This window comes from Rhinolophus ferrumequinum, chromosome 21 (genome assembly GCF_004115265.2).
Source record: "Rhinolophus ferrumequinum isolate MPI-CBG mRhiFer1 chromosome 21, mRhiFer1_v1.p, whole genome shotgun sequence".
Classification (NCBI taxonomy): Eukaryota; Metazoa; Chordata; class Mammalia; order Chiroptera; family Rhinolophidae; genus Rhinolophus; species Rhinolophus ferrumequinum.
Genome location: NC_046304.1, coordinates 26790552 through 26810785, shown reverse-complemented (window position 1 = coordinate 26810785; position 20234 = coordinate 26790552). Strand labels below are relative to the sequence as shown.

Sequence of the window (20234 nt, the reverse complement as noted above, 5' to 3'; positions counted from 1 at the left end):
GCCCCCTTCTTTTTCCATTGGCTGTATCTTCAACTCTACTTTCAATTTCATAGTTAGGGCTCAATAGAGAAGATTGCGATTGGTGCAATCGGAAGAAGAGCCACCCAATTACGCTAAGGCTTCCATAAACAGCATAGGGGAAGTGACACACCTCCTTTCCTCTCTGGCTTCCCCTCCCCTTCGCTCCCACCTTTCCCCTTATTCACAGAAGCTCCTCAACTCTGATTGGCCGGAGCCTGATGCTGTTTCAGCCAATCACAGGCCAGTCTGTGCTCCTACGCTTCAGGGAGAACAAATCCTGGAGAGACCATGTCTATGATTGGTCCCTCCACGATAAGGTTTTAATTTTGAATTTTTCTTCTTGGAGAGGGCGAGGCTACTGCCTAGACGACATCTAATCCCTGGGCCCTTAGACTAGTAAGTGCAGGAATATCTTGCTTTGTTACGTGGGCTCGCGTTTTCCGTAGCTGGGCCTGTTGCTGCTTGTGTTCTTACGGTTTACGGAGGTGGGGACTTTGGCGGGACTCGGGGGTGGCGATGGAGCGGAAAACAGGAGGTTTGAGGTTGGGTAAGAAGTGGTCGGCCTGATTGCACCCCAACCATACTTCTATTTAATTAACACTCTGCAAAATATGTTTTGGAGCAAAGCATATGCCTTCCTTTTGCCTTTGTGTTTTTGCTACTTAATGTGTGGTCCACAGACCACGGCATCTGAATTACTTGGGCGCTTGTTAAAATACAAATTATCGGTTTCCACCCAGACCTACTTAATCAGAATATGCATTTCAACAACATCCCCTTAGTGATTCTTATGCACATTAAAGTTCGAGAACCTTCATTTCTTGAAAGGAGTATTACTATGTTCCTTGATGTAGTCTTAATGTCGTCCGAAGTTCTGGAGAGTGTTAATTTAAGAGTGTGCCCTGTTTACTATGTGCTAGACTAGGCTTTAGGGAGCTGCGATCTCTTTAGAATAAAAGAGCCAGGAACTAAAAAAGCAATACTGCATAGCACAAAACGTAAAATTAATTATAATCAAGTACCAGAAATAGCCCTATGGATGTTCAAGAATCAATTGAACTGTTAATGGAAACATAAATTGACTGAAAGCTGTTTATGGGAAAGTGTAAGAAACCTCCATAAAAATGTGTTTTAGGAGGATAGAATTGCAATTCAATTGTCATTTCCTTTGTTGCCACAGCTTTGGAGGTGCCCCCTGACCAAAAGCACTTTTCATATCACAGGGTGGAGTTTTAATAGAAGCAACAGTGCCAACTCTTGCAGAAGATTGTAATTCTTACTTTATTATTCATTGCATCTCCCTACTGAAAATAGGTTTGGACCCATCTTTTAACTATATGAGGGTGTGGTATGATTTGAAGAGCTAAAAATCTCCCTCACCAAGAGATTTTCCAGAATTTAATTGTATTAAAGCATATTCCTTAACTAAAAGAGAGAACACTTGCTGAACGGGAACTGAACGGGAATCATTTCTTTTAATCTTTTATTGAATGAAACATTATTTAGTGCCTGCTATACTTTAGGTCCTGGGGAAACAAAGATGAATAAAATTTATCGTAACCCTTGAAAAGCTCATAACCCAGCTCAGTGACGAACATGCAAGCAAAAGTAGGATTCTAGAGCAAATGAAACCTGAAACATCACTGGAGGCAAAATGACAAAACTAAAGTGGTCCTATTTCAAGTACATCATGAGAAGGCAGCGTTCTTTGGAAAAGACAATAATGCTGAGGAAAATAGAAAGCAGCAGAAATAGAGGAAGACCAAATATGAGATGGATTGACTCCAAAAAATAAACCACTGGCATGAGTCTATTGGAGCTGATCAGGGCTGTTGAAAACAGGACATGTGGACATCAGTCATTCACAAGGTTACCCAAAGTCAGAGCCAGCTCAAGGGGTACACAACACACATAAAGGTCTATAGAAGCTCAACTGAGATGACATTTCAGCCAGTATAAATTCTATAAGGACAATGACTATGTTAGTCTTGTTCAGAATTGTATCCCAGCACCTACCATAGTACATAGTGGATTATAAACACTCATTAAGTATCTGTGAGAAAAAGTGACAGTGTCCTGAAGGCAATTTAAGTTGACCTGGAAGAAGATAACCCTAAGCAGGGGCAAAGGCTGATAACACTATAGAAAGTATTTGGGGTTTGGTATACCTGAAGTACAAACTGCTAGTCACTAAAAGAGATGAGGCTGCAAAGGGCCATTAGAGCTAAATTGTGAAAAACCTTGAAAGGTGTGCTAAGGAATTTGGTGTATTCAATGGGTGATATGGAACCTTCAAATACTTTTAAGCAAGGGAATATCAGGATCATATTTTTGTTTTAAAAAACTAACTCTAGTAATAATATAGAAACTGAATTGACAAGGAGAAAGACTGAAAGCAGGAGGATCACTGGAGGAACACTGAGATAAACCCAAGCTGAGGAACATTTTCCAAAACAACTGTCCTGGACTCTTCAGAAGTATAAATATGAAGACAGGCAAATACTTAATATAAAAATGCTGGGGAACTATTACGAATTGTTAAGAGACTCTACAGTTAGATGCAATGTGGAAAGGGAAAGGAAGCAGCTATGAAGGATATTATTGAAATGATTGGGGTAATTTGAATAGGGACTGTTTATTAGATAACATCAAGGTTAAATTTCCTGCTTATGATTGTGGTTTTGTAGGAGAATGTCCATGTCCATGTTAGTAAATTCAAGCTAAAGTATCTAGGAGTGAAGTGTCATGATGTTTACAACTAACTCTGCTCAACCAAAAACATAAACTTATGTGTGTATATATATTTTATGTATTTATGTTATATGTATTATATATGACATATTTTTTATTTTGAAAATTTTAAACCTTGAGAGAACTTACAAGAATAATATAATAAACATTCATATATCACTCACCTAGATTCACCGATTGTTACCTTTCTGTAGAGGGGTGTGTATATATATCGTATATGATATATAAAAGGTATCCAGTGGGATAAACCAAATTTATATAATTAGATAACGTATTTCATATGTTATATATTTTAAATAATATGTATAATGTACATTATATATTATACACACACAACCATATAGAGAGATAACAGATAGCAATTGGTGAATCCAACTGAATGATATATAAGTGTTTACTATACTATTCTGGTAAGTTTTGTAAGGGTTTAAAAATTTTCGGAAGAAGGGGGAAAATTCTTTTTTTCCAAAATAAGAAGAGTAGGGGAAAATAGACTATAACAAAAGACAAAAACAGGGGAAAGCCCCGGAGAAAGATGGCAAAGGCAACTGAAGGTAAAGGACAGAAAGGGGAAGGATGGTAAGGAGAAGAGATAGCATGAATTAATCAGAGGAATATTTCTTATTAATGTATATGAATATATGTATATAAGTGTTATCTATAATATACTTTATATATTCTGTTCTATCCTCATTTCCTCACTTACCTTTTTTTTTAACCTTTTTATAATCATGTTATGGTACAGGTTTTTTTTAATTGGCCTTAAGATCTTTTCAAAACGAGGAAGGAAATTTAAAAAATAGGAAAAATACTTTGAGTAATCATGAAAGAATGAGCTTCTATCTAGTATTAGCAATTAGAATCCCACCTAACCCAAGAATTTGTATGTCTGAAAAAGAATTTGTATGTCTCATTATACTTTTGGAAAGGAGACAAGTATGTGTTTTAACCTCAAGGAAGACTGCTATATACTCTTTCAACTGGACAGTTGTCCTCTGCAGAGTATCTAATGCTTTTAATTAAGCAATGATAATTAAACAAACCTTAGCTTGCTGAATCCACTGTCCTGTTTCAGGCAGGAATTAATGACCTTTAAGTTTTGAAAGACCTGTGACTATTTTTGAATGGAACGTTAATCTAAGAATTATCTCAGACTGTACCTTTCTACCCTGACTGATGTTATATATTCTTTAAATTCTCTGCATATGCTAATTACTGTATTAATTAGAAGGCTATTAGATAAAGGGACAATGCCCAGGTCTCTCTCTCTCTCTCTCTCTCTCTCTCTCTCTCTCACACACACACACACATACACACACACACACACACACACACACACACACACACGAGAAATATGATTTAGTTCCTAGGTTTTTTTTGATTGAAAATGATCTCCAAAATTACATGCATCTGCTTGTGTAGAACTCTACAAACTTGAATGCATGGGCACTAGAACTAGAACAACCACCAGGAAAGAGCTAGAAAGAGATGGCCCAATTTCAAAAAGGCAGTATTCTGTTTTTCAAGCTAATAATACATACCAAAGGTTAACTGTCAAGGCTTATTATAGTTAGAAACAAAACAAAAAATGGCAGTCCTCTGAATCACCTCCTTATAATCCAGACTCCCACTTGCCAAAGTCAACACTTATCCACTCTTGAAATTATTTCCTCCATGTTTCTACATGACATGCTTATAATACTTTTTCTTTTTTAGTTTGTTTCAAGTTTAGACACTATATAAAATAGACAACTACTGATTTCTACTTCTGTCTTCCCAATATACATATATCATCATTTTTGGTTAAATAAACATTCAGTGTTTGTACTATTAAATATTGTGTAACAACAGAACATATAATGTTACTATGATTATATTTCTTGTACAACTTTTTTCCTATCCAGTTTTTATATACTTACTTTTTTAAGCACTTATCACTCATTTGGCCCCAACTTTACAAAAAAAAAAAAAAAAGTCAACTCTGCTTGAATGGTCAAACTCATTAGGTAATTTATCTATTTTCTTTTTTTCCTTAGAGACATTGTTACTGAAACCCTCTGTCACTCCTGCTCACTTCACTAGCAGTATGTGCTCTAAGCCAGGGGACAGCAAACTACTGTTTTTATACATCTTATGAGCTAAGAATGGTTTTACAATTTGTAATAGTTGAAAAAAATGAAAAGAACAATATTTTGTGACACATGAAAATTATATGAAATTCAGATTTCAGTGGCCATAAAAAAAATGAGAACATAGCTGCACTGATTTAAGTATTGTCTATGGCTGTTTTGATGCTACAGAGGCAGAGTTGAGTGGTCTTAACAGAAATCAGATGGCTTACAAAGCCTAAAATATTTATTATCTGGCCCTTTACAGAAAATGTTTGCTGACCCCTGCCCTAGGCCTGTTTCAAAGCTGTCTTCCCGGGACTTGTGGTCACCAGTACCCTGGAAATTCCCATTATTTATCTGAATTCTCTTTACACTTGACTGAAAGTTTGGCCAGGTATAGGATTCTAGGATGGAAAACATTTTCCTTCAGAATTCCGGTGTGGCTGTTGAAGTCTGATGCCATTCTGTTCTCAGTCCTCTATATCTAGACTGTTTTTTCTCTCTGGAAGCTTTTAGAATCCCTTTATTTTTATTGTTCTTATATGATGGCATGCCTCAACATGAATCTTCTCTTATTCATTATACTGAGTGGACCATTTCAATCTGGAAATGCAAGTCCTTCAGTTCTAGGGAATATTTTTGTGTTGTTTATTTGATAAAAGTCTCCATTTTCTCTGTTCCCTCCTAAAACTTTTTTATCTTCCAAATGTTCTATGACATTTTTTAAATTGCTGCTATTTTTGATTTTTAAAAGCTTTTTCTCATCCTTCTTGTTTCCTGAATGCAATATCTAATTTTCTGAAGATATTTGGGTGGTTTTTTTCTTGTTTTCTTCTGCTTCCTACATTCTTTCCATTTCCTCTAAAATGGAAATACTTTTTTTTTTTCTATTTATTTGTGGTCTCTGTCTTTCATGTTAGAGACTTTCCTAAAATGACTGATCTTTGGCTGGTATGTGTCAAAGGAAGGCACAAAAAGATGATTTGGAAGCTCAAAGTAGGGGAGGTAGATACTGGCAACCTGTGGGCACATCAGTGGTAATTGATCAAGGACTTGCCACTTTTGGAGGGAACCCCAAATGTCAGTATTTGTAGGTCTTTTTTCTTGGGCCAGCCAATTTCCCTAGATAGGAATCTTCTGGTCTCCTGCGTGGGGGAATGAGGGGTGTGGGGGTTTGAGGCAGGGAATTAAACCTGGTGGCCTGTGTTCTGGGAGCTGAGCTGAAAAAGATTGAAAGTCTCATTTTGCAGTCCCCTATCTTGTATATGGTGATACACACGTGATCCTGCCACGTATGCCTGGTGGCCCAGAATTCAGCACCTCTATGGTTCAACTTCTCCAGAAAATAAACCTGTCTGTCTTTACTGGAGAGGATGTGAAAGCCAGGCAGTTGCCTGGCTGCCAGGACTGGAGGACAGACTCCAGAGGCCTATCCAACCCTTATAAAAGCTTTTAATCAATCCTATGTTAGCCCTACCCAAAACCTTCAGAGGTGCTAGGTGCCTTCAAGGCCTGAATCTTCTCAGAGTTCTGGGAAATGCCTTGCTTCCTGTTGGCTTCCCATTATTAGTTTGATGCAAAAGTCATTGCGGTTTTTGCAATTATTTTTAATCTTTTAAACCGCAGTTACTTTTGCACCAACCTAATAGCTCCCCTCCCACAGGCAGCCAAGCCTCAGCTTTCCTCTGCTCTGAGTCAGTTACCACGTGTCCATCTGCTTTCCCTTTTCCATAACTTAGTTGCCATATACCATCAACTGTAGTCTCTGCTCCCATTTTTTGTCCTGTGGGTTTATACCTTTTTTATTCCTTTATTGACTTTTTCATGATATTTTAGAAGGGCGTAGAGTAGTAGAATGCTAATAAATGTTTAATAACTATAAGCATAATTTTAATATAAATTTATTGATATAAGATAATACGTTATTATTATTATAAACAATAATAAAACATATCGTACTCTTTCTTATACATTTTTATATAACTAATTGATTCTCACAGAATGGTATTGTTGATTTTTGCAGACTGCTTGTATCTGTAGTCAACCTATGGTTGCAATTTATGAACAAGTGTAGTCTTGATATGAATGTTGGTTGATATTTTCATTCACTCAATGGAGTAAGTCAAAAGCAATACACAAATATTTATGTTGGAATGCCACTTTAGTTATGTAAGGAACTTCTTTGATGAATCAGATAATGGTTTTCAAATACTAGAGTAATATTCCTCAATTTTTGTGCTGTTTCACAATGTAACAACTACAGAGAAGATACACTTTTAAGTTTAATCTGTATTATTAACATCTTCCTCACTTTCTTAACAATCAACAAAATAATAAGTCAAGCTCTAATTTGTAGTGTTTTATAATATTTGTGGTGTAAATACTCCCAGCATGGCCAATTTTAAGTTTCCAATATGAAGTCACTGAATGTGGAGTTGGAAAGAATTGAGCAGTTACACAGCATTCTATAGCATTTTCACTAGATAGATATAATGCAGTAAACAACCTCAAAAGCATATATAATTATAAAATCATTAGGAAGTGATGAGTTTTACTGATTACCTTTTAAATATAAATTATCTAATTGTAAGTTTATATAATTTAATTTTCATAGTGGATGTGTTAACTGACTTTCAGACTTCCTGAAAATGTAGCAGTTGCCAATCCCAGTATACCATTGGAGTGGAGATAAAGGTATAGTGTCAATCCACCAATCTCAACCAGAATTCCAGCTCCTTTCTAAAGTTTATTTTCATAACTTAGAGACAGGTGAATATAGGGGGAAAGGGAAGCAGGAAGCCACTATATGTCAGTTTGATCTCTAACAAAACACATCAGGGGGAGAGAGAGAACCAAAGTGGGGAGAACCGCAAAGAGGCGGATGGAAGACAAGGAATGGCGAGGTTCCCATGGTAGTCTTGGATTCTAGGGACCCCAACCAGTGAACTGTGGGCCCTGGATAGAGGTTTCCAGTGACATTTCTCCATAGAAGGTCATGGGCATGGGTTTGATGAGGTTTATCTAACCTTTTTTTTCCCCAGGCAATCACAAGATTGTTGCTTCCTCCAATTCTTTCCTAAATATCTTTATTCACAGTATTTTTATTTTGCTTTTTTTTTCCCTAAATGAGTAAATCATTTACACATCCCTTGTATTGCATCATTCCTGCTTGGCCTTCCTTCATTATTTCAGCAGGAAGAAAACGTGATATAATGAAGTTGAAGTCAACCGTTTTTTGATGTGTCTCCCAAGCCTCTAAGAACAACTAAGGAAAACGCTCTTAATTTGACAATTTGGCCTGGCAATTAGTTCAGTGAGGGGCTATGAGGAACCTCTACTCCTAGTAGGGCTGTTGATTTATGCACTATCATACATTACCATTAGGGGTACCCTCTGCAAGTCCTGAGCTCTTAGAACTAACTAAGCCACTTCACAGTTTTTACAGCTCACCATGGTGGAGGTAGGTTCTTTAGCCAGTGGAATCTGAGAGCTGAGCAAGGCTAGAGCAGCATACCAAGTGCTGGAAAGTTACTAGGTGAACAAAAGTGGAATGAATGTATAATTTAAAGGCCAGTTGTTCCTATTCAAATGTATGTGTAAAAGGAAGGAGGCCCAGCCCTTGAGACCATTTTTTAGTTCTGCTACTTGAAGAATGACATCTTTGTTCTCAGGTAGCAACAGCTAAAAAAAGGGAGGGCCTCTAGAACTTCAAGTTAACTCTAACTTAATTTTCTTCAGAAAAGGATCTGGATTAAAATATATACTAGAGAGTTTTTAAAACATGCTTTAAAATAAATGTTTGAAACATCCATTTTTTTAGATTTGGGGTAATTGTTTTATCATTGTATATCGCCTATTAATCTACTATTGCACCACACTATATTAGGAAGAACATGGGTTTTTGGAGACTTACAGATTTGGACTTAATACTTTATTGTATTACATTGGGCAAATCATCTAATCTCTCTAAGCCTCAGTTTAATCTTATGTGAAAATAGGAATAAAAATCCTCTTCCTCAGAGATAATATCTTGCAGGATAGTGAGGATTCACTGAGAAAACGTATGTGAAGGTGCCTAATAGTAAATGGGCATTCGATAAATGGTTCATTTTCTTTCTTCCACTACAACTCCACCTATTACAGTGGATGCTTGGTAAATGTTACTGGCAAAGAAAATTCCTTTTAATAACACACCATTACCCAATGATAGCCATTTTCTGCTATAAAAAAAGGGAAATTCATTTGACTTCATGAAGAAAGTCAAGTCAATGAAAACAAAATTAGACACATGAAACTAATTTTTTAAAATTTTAAAAAATTAGACAGTGATATAATGCCAAAGCCAAGGTCTCTCTAGAGATAGTTTAAATCTGGGTTTAAATTTTTCTCCGTTTCAGCAGACTTCTGGGATACTTGTAATGACCTATTTCCTAACCAAGGTGGAAGTTGTAAGGGTGTGTTCACTTTGTGATAATTCATTGAACTATACACTTAAGATTTGTGCACTTTTCTATCTGTATATATTATTCTTCAATAAGAATTGTAAAAAAATTTTTTTCCACAGAAATCATGCCCAAGTTCAAGCAACGAAGGAGAAAGCTAAAGGCCAAAGCAAAAAGATTATTCAAAAAAAAAGAAGCCTCTCACTTTCGGTCCAAGCTAATTACACCTCCCCCTCCACCGCCCTCACCAGAAAGGTAAGGCATAACGTGGAACAGAGAAAATATTGAAAATCCCATCAGTTCAGGAAAAAGTTACTAGGTGTTAGCAAATGAAAATATGGAATGCTCAATTAAATTTGAATTTCAGATAAACAATGAATATTTCTTTAGTATTATTCCACACCACATTTGCAATACATATTCTAAAAATTATTCATCCTTTATCAGAAATTAAATTTTAACTGAGCATCCTGAATTTTGTGTGGGAACCACAGTTTAAGAGTTCTAACGAAGTGAAAATCAAGGAATTGTGTTGGAAGTGCACAGTAGTTTTATTTTTCCTAGTCAATTTAATCTCATAAATTTGGTACCTACGTTATGAAAGAGAGGTATAAGACTAGAATTTAAATCTCAGTTTTGGTAAAGTTTGGTCACCTATTCTCTGGGACTCTTAAGTTCTAGGAATCCAAAGGAACTAGCTGTCACAATAACATACTTTATACATTTTGTTGTTATAGCTCTTTTTACAGAAAAAAAATTAAAACAAACAGTCCCTCAAAAAGCAGTAACCATGATGTCACCATTGACTCTATCTCCCCTGAATATTGAGAAAGCCCCTTAACTGGTCTTCCTGCTCCTGCCCTGGCCTCCTCTGTAGTACATTTCAACACAGCAGCAGCAGGACCAAGCCTATTCAAATAATGTCATATTGCTCCTCTTAAAATTCTTCAATGTCTTCCTCTGTCTGAGTAGAAATTAAAGTGTTTAGTATGATCCACAAGGCCTTCATGATCTGACTCTGACATTATTTATCTTCCCTTCAGTTTCTCCAGCCAAGTCATCCTGGCCTCCTTGCTATTCATTCCTCAGATGAGCTTCCACCTGGGGCCTTTGCACTTAGTATTGCCCCTGCCTGGAACACTTTTCTTACAGATATTTGCACTGCTAGCTTCTTTACTTCCTTTAGGTTTTTTCCTCAAAAGTCACCTTCTCAGGGAGACTTTTCCTGGCTACCCTATCTAAAATTTCACCTCCACTCAATATTTCACATTCTCCCTCTCTTGCTTTATCTTTTTCTCCTTAGCATTTATTCACTAACAACCCATATATGTATGTATGTTAGTTAGTTAGTTAGTTAATCCGTTAGTTAGTTGGTTAGTTAGTTATAGTTACCTTTCTTCCATGAGACTGTAAATTTCATGAGGGCAAGGTCTTTGTCTGTTTTGTTCATTACTGAATCCCTGATGCCTATTTATTTACTATTTTGTTTATTTTATTTAATATTTATCACTGTTTATTTACTCAACAAATATTTGTTGCATAAGTGAATCCCAGAAATCTAGAGTTTAATGAAGAATTTAGCTTTAAGTAGTCTCTGTTCCTAACTCATGCTATAAAACTAGCTTGTTGTTTAATTAGAGGCTATTATTTCACTCAATAGTTTTAGATTTATTTGATTTTGTTTTTCTTTCAGAGTGGTTATTCCTTCAACAGATACATCCCTTAGCAGAAGCTGGCTAAGATCATCCTGGAACTTCAAATTTCCTAATATCAAAGATGCAGTAAAAGTTTGGACAAATAGAATATGGTCCATATGCAACTGGTGTCAGAACTGCATAGCCCAGGTATGGGTTTGACATACCTGTTTTCAACAATACAGGATGTGTGTATGTGTGTTCACATACGTGTGCACTCAGCTCAGCACAGCACTCAGACTAAGCTCAGATAAAATGACATTATGGGGTCATGTCTGCGTTTGTTTCTATAAAACATACATCAAAACACTTTCTTATCCTTTCTTCTTGTCCTTATCATCATATTGCTCCTCAGAGTCAGGCTTGTGTGTTTTTGAATTGCAGAGCTTAGAAGTACTGAAAGACACCATCTTTCCATCCCGTTTCTGCCACCGAGAACTTCATAGTCTAAAACAACGGTTTTGCATTTTGGAAAGTGAATTACATAAGCTCCAGGAAGCACTAAAGGTTGGTATTGTCAAATAAAACACAAATCTGGAATTCGGTGCAGAGGGGAGGGGTTGTCCCCCATTAGAATTTCAATGTGCTTCTAGCAGGAGCAGGAATGACTACAGGCAAATGCTACTCCTAGACCTGTTTGTCCTCAGATCTATTCCTTAAAATTTAGAGCCTCTGTTCCATATTGCAGGGGTGCTGACCCCTGCAGGCTGTATTTCCCAAGCTCCATGTCACCTGGCTCCTGGTTGTGCTTTGCTAATGGGAGACACTGATGAGAGATTAGAGGATGGGAGAAGACAGGGATGTCATTCTCTGTGTTAGACAATTTCTCCAGCAATGGTTGTATTTATCTCCCTGACTCCAGCTCCCACAAAGTAAGTCTACCATGTTTCTTGATTCTCTGGATTAACCTAGCTCCAGAGATCTGGTTCGACTGCTCTTCCCTTGTTCTTCCAGCCTCAGGGTATTCGTGGCTTTCTGCTGTTGCTAATCTTTGGACTGCCTCACTCTCCCCTGTGTGCTTCTCAACTCTTCCATCAACAATGGATCCAACTGCCTACATTATATTCCCACTCTTTGAAATACTCAGGGTGTTTTTATTTTCATGACTGATAGAGGCAGGAAAAAAACTGAATCTCCAAACTCTCCTAAGCAAGGCTCCTATTCTCAACATCCAAAACTCAAAGAATAAACATTGTGCCCATTGGTTTGGAGAGAAGCTTCTGGGATTACATCCATGCTCCCAGAATTTGTACCTCAATATGAACTAGTCAGAGGAGGAGAGACAGATCACCTCACTCCTCTAGGCCTCAGTTCCATCATCTATAAAATAGGAATGATACCATCGTAGTGGGTTGAATGATGGCCCGCAAAAAGATATATCCTAGTCGTAATCCGTGGAACTTGTAAATATTACTGTATTGGGGGAAACAGGTCTTTACAGATAAAATGAAGGATTCTGAGATGAGGAGATCATGCGGTGTTATCTGAGTGGACCCTAACTCCAATGGCAAATGTCCTTACACAAGAGGCACACAGAGCAGAACACACAGGAAAGGAGGAGCAGTGGGATCACAGAGGCAGAGACTGGAATGATGTGGCCTCCAAGTAGTAATGCCAATAGCTACCAGAAGCTAGAAGAGGCAAGGAACAGATTCTTCTCTGGAGCCCTGCTGACACCTTGATTTTGGACTTCTGGGCTACAGCACTGAAAAACTGAATTTTGATTTTAAACCACCATGTTTGTGATAATGTGTTACAGCAGCCACAGGAAACTAATACGCCATCTTACTGCATGGGTGATTTTCTGTGTTCATTTCCTAGGGCTGCCATAACAAAGTAGCATGGACTGGGTAGCTTCTACAGCAGAAATTTATTTTCTCAGAGTTCTGGAGGCTAGAAGTCTGAGACCCAGGGACTGGCAGGGTTTGTTTTTTTCTGAGGCCTCTCTCCTTGGCTTGCGTTTTCACTGGGTCCTCAAGTGGCCTTTTCTCTGTGCATGTCCAGCCCTAGTGTCTCTTCTGTGTGTTCAAACTTCCTTTTTTTATAAGGACACCAGTCAGACTGGATTAGAGCCCACCCTGACAGCCTTATTTTAAATGAATCACTCTTTAAAGACCCGATCTCCAAATATATCCTCAGGTACTGGGGGTTAAAACTTCAACATATGATTTGGGGGTGGGGGTACACAATTCAGTCCAGACAGTCATGTTCTAGCCCCTTGGCCTTTTTATCAGCTCCTTGAATATACTATATTCTTGGCTGCATTAAGTATTTTTCTCTCTGCTAGGAACTGTCTTCCCCCAGTCCTTATTTCCCTTCACCTGGTAAATCTCAATTCATCTTTAGATTATGGCTAAATGTCACTCGCCAGCCTTCCCACTATTCATGTTCAGAGTACACACTTCATTGCTCTTACTGAATTATTAGTAGTTTTGTTTTGAGTGTAGTTGTGTATGTTTAATGTTTGTCTTCCTCACCAGACTGTCAGCTCCTTCGGTGACAGAGGTACTCACATTGTACCCATAAGGCCTGGCATGTAACACACTTAAAACACATGCAAGGGTAACTGAAAGGATGGATGGATGAGCCTGTGAGAAATGAGAAAATATTATGAAGCACATGGTATACATGCCGAGAAAGCATTCAACACACAGTAGCTGTTGAATGATTCTCAGCTGCAAGAACCCAATTAATCTGTTACTCCTTTGCCAAACGTAATGTCTTGTTTCAGGCTGTCTCAGAACATTCTTCCTGTCCAAGCTGCGGTCAAAAGTGTTATAGGAGCGGTGAACTTCCTCTTGTACCTGCCAGTGCTCTAATCACCGCTGGAGAATCCGGGGCTGTACTTCCTCCCACGCTGCCGCCACCCGCTGACCATCTCCATGCTCCTGCACCACCACCTCCACCACCTCCACCCCCTCCACCTCCTCCTCTGCCCCCACCTGCACCTCTGATAGCTCCTTTGCTGATTAGAAAATCCAATCTCCCTAAAGCACTTGAGGTAAAAAAAAAAAAAAATCTAGTAAAGGTGTGGTTTAGTCAGTATGTAATGGAGTAGTAAAGCCAGGTCTCCTTGTAAGGCTGGGCTAAAGGCTTTGACAGAAATGCTATATTTTGTTATGATTTCCGTAGCGTCATTATGTTAATTATTGTGTTTGTAAAAACTCAGTCCCCTGGAAACTCAATGAAAGCTAGATTTAGGAATTAAAGTTGTTTTTTTTTTTTTTTTAAGGATAAATTAATAAAACCTAGTAAAGTGGAAAATTCCTGTTGGCTTCTCTGCTTATCTTTTTACCAAAAGGAAAACCTCCCTAGGAAACCAAATTAAGAACAGAAGATGGCTTAGTAAGTGAACTCAGAATAAAAACAGTTGGCAGATCCTAAAGTAGAATGTCATTAGGCTGGAGAATCAGTCTCCATTAGATTTACTTATTTGCCAACGGGACCAGAATATTTGTGAATCAATAAGATAGGCATGACCCTGTTTAAAAATCTGCTGAATTGTCTCTGTAGATACATTTATTCTAAAATGGCTGAGTTAAATCCAGAGCCTATTGTTATATTTGCCCTAATCCCTCTGACTATCCTTTTAGGTAGTTCACATAAAACTTCACTTTGATTTGAGGAACTCCTTCAACTTCTATCTTATTATAATGACTCCTGAGGAAGATGCAGGGAATGAGCCCATTTCTTATTCTCGAAGCCATACCTTTGTAATGACTACTTTTAATAGCCTTAGCATCCATGGATACTGAAAATAGGATCCTTCTTGGTAGATGTAAAGAATTTAATAGGTTCCTAGGGTAAATAAAAGTTAACTTTTAAATCCAAGTCTTAAAAACTAGATTTGGGGAGCCGGCCCAGTGGCTCAGGCGGTTAGAGCTCCATGCTCATAACTCCGAAGGCTGCCAGTTTGATTCCCACATGGGCCAGTGGGCTCTCAACCACAAGGTTGCCAGTTCAATTCCTCGAGTCCCGCAAGGGATGGTGGGCAGCGCCCCCTGCAACTAAGATTGAACACGGCACCTTGAGCTGATGGCTCAGTTGGTTGGAGCGCATCCTCTCCACAAGGTTGCTGGTTCAATTCCTCGAGTCCCACAAGGGATGGTGGGCTACGCCCCCTGCAACTAGCAGTGGCAACTGGACTTGGAGCTGAACGGCACCCTCCACAACTAAGATTGAAAGGACAACAACTTGACTTGGAAAAAAGTCCTGGAAGTACCCACTGTTCCCCAATAAAAGTCCTGTTCCCCTTCCCCAATAAAATCTTTAAAAAACAACAATAACAAAAGAAAAACTAGATTTGGATTTGCATTTGACAGGGTATCCTGGTTCCAAATTGAACTCTAATCTCTCTATGTATTTTAAGGCTGGACCACTGAAAAAAGATGGACCAATGCAGATAACAGTGAAAGACCTACTGGCTGTGAAATTAAAGAAAACACAGGGTTTTGATGAAAGGACGAAGGTAAGATGTCACTGACCGTACACATAGTCTTTCAGCTATTAACCTAGTTATCTCTTTATGGAAACAAAATATAAGTCTTATGTGTAGAAGCCATTCCAAGTAAGTATTTGATGTCTTATTTATGTAGTTGTGGATCTTCTCAACAAAATGTGTAGATCCCAAATGTGCAGTTTTATCTACCAACCATTAGTCTGAAGAGGCAGAGACATACTTTGAAGCTTTGGAATAAAAGTTGAGTAGAATAGTGGATATACCTTACACATACTCGACAGTCAAATATTGATTGTTTTAGCATATTTACATTTTGAATGATATTTTTAATGTATTTTTAATAATGTCTCATTTTGCAATCAAAGCTTGTTCCATCACCAAAGGCCCGGAATCCACTAGTTACGGTCTCTGATTTGCAACGTGTTACCCTGAAGCCCAACTCCAAAGTGTCATCAACTCGAGTTACAAATGTCTTAATGTAAGGAATTGCACAGTGTTACGCTCTACCACTACTTAAAAGAATGATTTTTTTTTGCCTATTCCTAACATTTAAAGTTATATATGCTCATTGTACAAAACTTGGTAACTACAGAAAAGTTTAAAGAAGAAAACCAAAATCATCCAAATAAACATGTCATTGGAGATGGCCACTATTAACATACCGTTATTTATCATTCTGATCTTTTTCTAAGCGTAGACTCTATTGTTTATTATAAGATACACCTTTCATAACAGATTTTGGGGGAGAAAAGAAATATATCAAGAATTTTAGTCAATTATGCCTCAATTTAAATAAAATTTTAAAGCAGCTAGATTTCAGAAATAATAAAATGTGAAAACTAGTATGTCTTAGAATCAAGGAAATATAATGTGGTGTGTATACCTGTGTATAATCATATTGTAGGTACAGTTTATGGCTCTTCCCGTTTCATGTGTCATGAGCTTTCCCCCATCATATTAAAAAATAGTTTAAACCATCATTTTGACTTCTTCAATACATACAGTTTTGTTATTTGTCACTTTCATACATAAAATCCTGTTTTGAGACATTTAGTTGTTTATGATTTTTTTTTTTGGCTATAACTCTTCATTGAACATCGTTGTCCATCATCTATGTGTATAGCTGAGTTTTTCCCTGAGTTGGATTTTTATACATGCAATTGCTAAGTCAAAAAGTATTGCTTGTAAGGATGATTATGTCACCACATGCTCCTATCAACGTCTACTGCTATTTTTTAATGTACCAAATAGAACTACTTTCTAGGATGTTGCCTACAAAAATGACTGCTTTGATTTGTGAAAAATGATAAAATCTAGCAAGCTCTAACTTTTATGTCTTTATTTTATCAGTACTCCTGGTAAAAGTCAGATAGATCTGCGGAAACTACTTAGAAAAGTCGATGTAGAAAGGTAATAAATACACTCTAATCTTTATGCTAAATCTATTTGATAATTGGCATAAAGTGCAGTTTCTAATATTTTCATTACCTTTGCAGGAGCCCAGGTGGGACCCCACTTACCAATAAAGAAAATATGGAAACAGGAATTGGACTCACGCCAGTAATGACCCGAGCCTTGAGGAGAAAGTTTCAGGTAAGCCTTTAGAAAAAAAAAAAATGTGGTTTCCTGTCTTCAAAATCATTTATTTAGCTTTCTTAATAATAATAATAATTTTTAAATGGTGCCTTATGCTTCACAATATACTTTCATATTTAGGATTCATAAAATTCTGTGAGATAGTGAGGATTATCATCTTCACTTAGCGATAAACATCTGGTTTTTAAAATTCCTTTATTAAGTATTTAGTAAACACTTCCTATATGCCAGGCAATGTGCTAGAGTACCAGGGATATAGTGGTAAGCAAAAACAGGCACAGATCTATTGTCTTGGAGTTTTCAGTCTAGTGGGGAAAATAGATGTTAATCAAATAATCACGTATTTATATAATTTTACACCAAAGTAAGGGTTGTAAAGGAAAGTAACAGGGTTCTGTGGGAACCAATAGAGGAATTTGATCTAGCCTCAATAATTTAGGAAGAAATCTCCCAGAAAGTGATGAAGTGAGACTTGGAGGATGAACAGGCATTAATTAGGAAAAGTACCTATGGGGGATGGGGGGTGGGCCCACCAAGGGTGTCAGGGAGGAAAGGGTTCTGGGCAAAAAGAGCAGCGTGTGAGAAGGTCGCATAGTGGGAGGGATCAGGGCCTATCAGAGGAACTGAAAAGTGGCCAGTGGGGCTGTAATAGAGAGAGCAACTTTGAAAAGGGTGAAAGACAGGGAGGGAGATGGAGATAGGAGTCAGATCAGGCAGAGTTGATAGGAAAAGGTCTTGGCAGCTTTTTTCTTTACCACCTACATATATGACTCACACGTCAAAATCCAGGACATCAGCTCACTTTGTGTGATTTCTTCCAAATCCTGTTCGTCTTGGTCGTCTCCCTGATCACCTCTATCATTGGATCTGAGAAGAACAGCCACCCCTGCTAGAGTGCTGGGACACAGGGCTGCTGGCCCTTTTGGCTATGAGGCTTACATTTCTGTCTCCCTCTGGCAGCTCTGTACAGCCTTCTTTGGGGGTATGGCCAGATTCCTCTTTCCTCCTTTTGGAGCTTCCAATGGGAGTCTATACCCAGATCACATTTCTTGGTGACCACAGATTGTGAAGGGCAAGGGCAGAGGACAGAGGCCTCACTGAAGGACTAAGCCCCTTCCTTTCCTTGTTCAGTTCTAGGATTCTGTTTGTCCCAGCCCCATAACTACTATAGTGGGCTGGGTAGCGTGGAAAGAAATGAAAATAAATTAATAAAATTTACAATAATTAATAAATAATTAATAAAACCACATATTGAGCAACAACATCAAAAATCACAGGTAAGACCTATGCTATATGTTGTGCTCCCTAATATCCACTTACTAGGAGGATGTCTAGTAAAAGCTGTTGTTACACATAGAATGGCTTTTCCCACCTAATTCTTAGGCTTCCTTTTTCCTTTAACTCTGAAGCAACTCTATTAGTTCGGTTTTTCCCTTTGGCTGCAGGTAACAGACAACTGACTACAGTAGCTTAACCAGCTAGGGGCTTCTTTTTCTTACCTGCATATTCCTTTAAAAAGCAGGCAGCCCATAACTGGTACAGCAGTTTCACCATCTCGTCACTGCTCTTCCGTCCTGAAGGTGTGGCTGTGATCATGGGCAGAATGGCTACACTTGCTGAAGCCTCAGTCTACATTCTAGGCAAGATAAGGAGAAGGGCAAAGGACAAAAGGGTATATTGGCTAAGCTACCCCTCATCTCTTTAAACAGGTGCTATCCAGGAACTTCTGATTATTATCAGGGAAGGGTAGGAAAGTAGATTTTAGAATCTGGATGCATTGATGCCTTGCACAAAATCTGGGTTCTGTTAGTGAGGAAGAAGGAGAGCTACGTTGACCACAGGAACATAATTCATGTTATAACTAGAACCTTGTTTTTATTTTCATAGCTGGCTCACCCTAGAAGCCCAACTCAAACTCTGCCACTTTCTGCAAGTGGCTTTGATGAACAAAACTGATGCCAACTCTGCCTGAATCCGTGTGATTGATGGGCCATAAAATATACAGATAAAATCACCCCAATCCTTTTTTATTTTTTTTAACGTAGTAGGGTATGTATAAATAATTATATGAATATATAATTCTATATAAAGAATTAAAGTATTAATTAAATTAAAGGAGCTTGTACGTACTGTGGTATAAATTGGGTATTTGGATATTTCTAGTTTACATGATCAATAAGAAAATAGAACAGAAAATACAATCTCCAAAACAATTTTTATCCTGGAATTACCCAATTTAGTGTTGTTCAGATTTAACTAGATAACTCTAATTTGTACTCTATAAGTGCAGTTTTGACATGAAGGTAATAACCTAGTTCCCATTCATCTTGGGTATTCTCGGGTAATTGAAAAGAAAAGTATTTCGCCTCTAAAGTTCATGCATTTATTAAGTGCTACAAACTTGATCAATAAAAACGGCCCTCCAGATTTGATTTCTGTTCACTATAAACAATTAAGAGGTAAGACCATTCTCCATCCAAACCCAACTATTTTCCAAAAGGATTAGAAGCAAAAGATCCAATATGACCTTAAAAATTAGAATGTATCATTTCTAGCGTCTTAGGTAGGTGGCTATATCTGGCTCACTGAAGTCTAAGATACTTGTTATTTTGAGGTCTGTTGTCCACATGCGTGCAGCTAAATATGAATTTCATGAAGACTTCAACATGAGCCCTGTATTTTCCACAGTGCATTGCCAAGGATTCTCTGAGTTCCATAGCAGGTTCACTTGTAGAACCACATTCCCTGTCCTTAATACTGTATTAACTCAATAATAGTAATAATGCACACCTGACTGGATTTTTGTTCTTTTCTGCCAATCCAGGGTTGCCAAATTTAGCAAATATAAATACATGACATCCAATCAAATTTGAATTTCAGATAAGCGACAAATAACATTTAAGTATAAATATGTCCCATGATACAATGAATAATTTGTTTAGTTTAAGTATGTCCCAAATATTGCATGCGGTATATTTATAATAAAAAAAATTATTCATTGTTGACTTGGAATTTAAATTTAACTGGGCATCCTATACTTCGTTTGGCAACCCTATGAGTCAGTCCCCTACAAAGTTGCCAAGTATTTCTGGGAGCCCCGAGTTTGTCAGACGTGCCTACTTAGCAGTGGACAGTACTATAGTTTCAGCCAGGATCCATC

At 37.7% G+C, this 20234-nt stretch overlaps 1 protein-coding gene across 1 annotated transcript; it reads left to right on the top strand.

Annotated features, from left to right (window-relative positions):
* The first annotated feature begins 297 nt into the window (after window positions 1-297).
* Window positions 298-19958, top strand: PRR11 (proline rich 11). Its single transcript, XM_033090666.1, has 10 exons — window positions 298-417; window positions 9448-9580; window positions 11019-11169; window positions 11404-11526; window positions 13751-14020; window positions 15389-15487; window positions 15844-15956; window positions 16829-16888; window positions 16975-17071; window positions 18962-19958. The coding sequence occupies exons 2-10, from the start codon at window positions 9453-9455 to the stop codon at window positions 19028-19030; spliced, it is 1110 nt and encodes a 369-aa protein (XP_032946557.1). The 5' UTR covers window positions 298-417; window positions 9448-9452; the 3' UTR covers window positions 19031-19958.
* The last annotated feature ends 276 nt before the right edge of the window (window positions 19959-20234 follow it).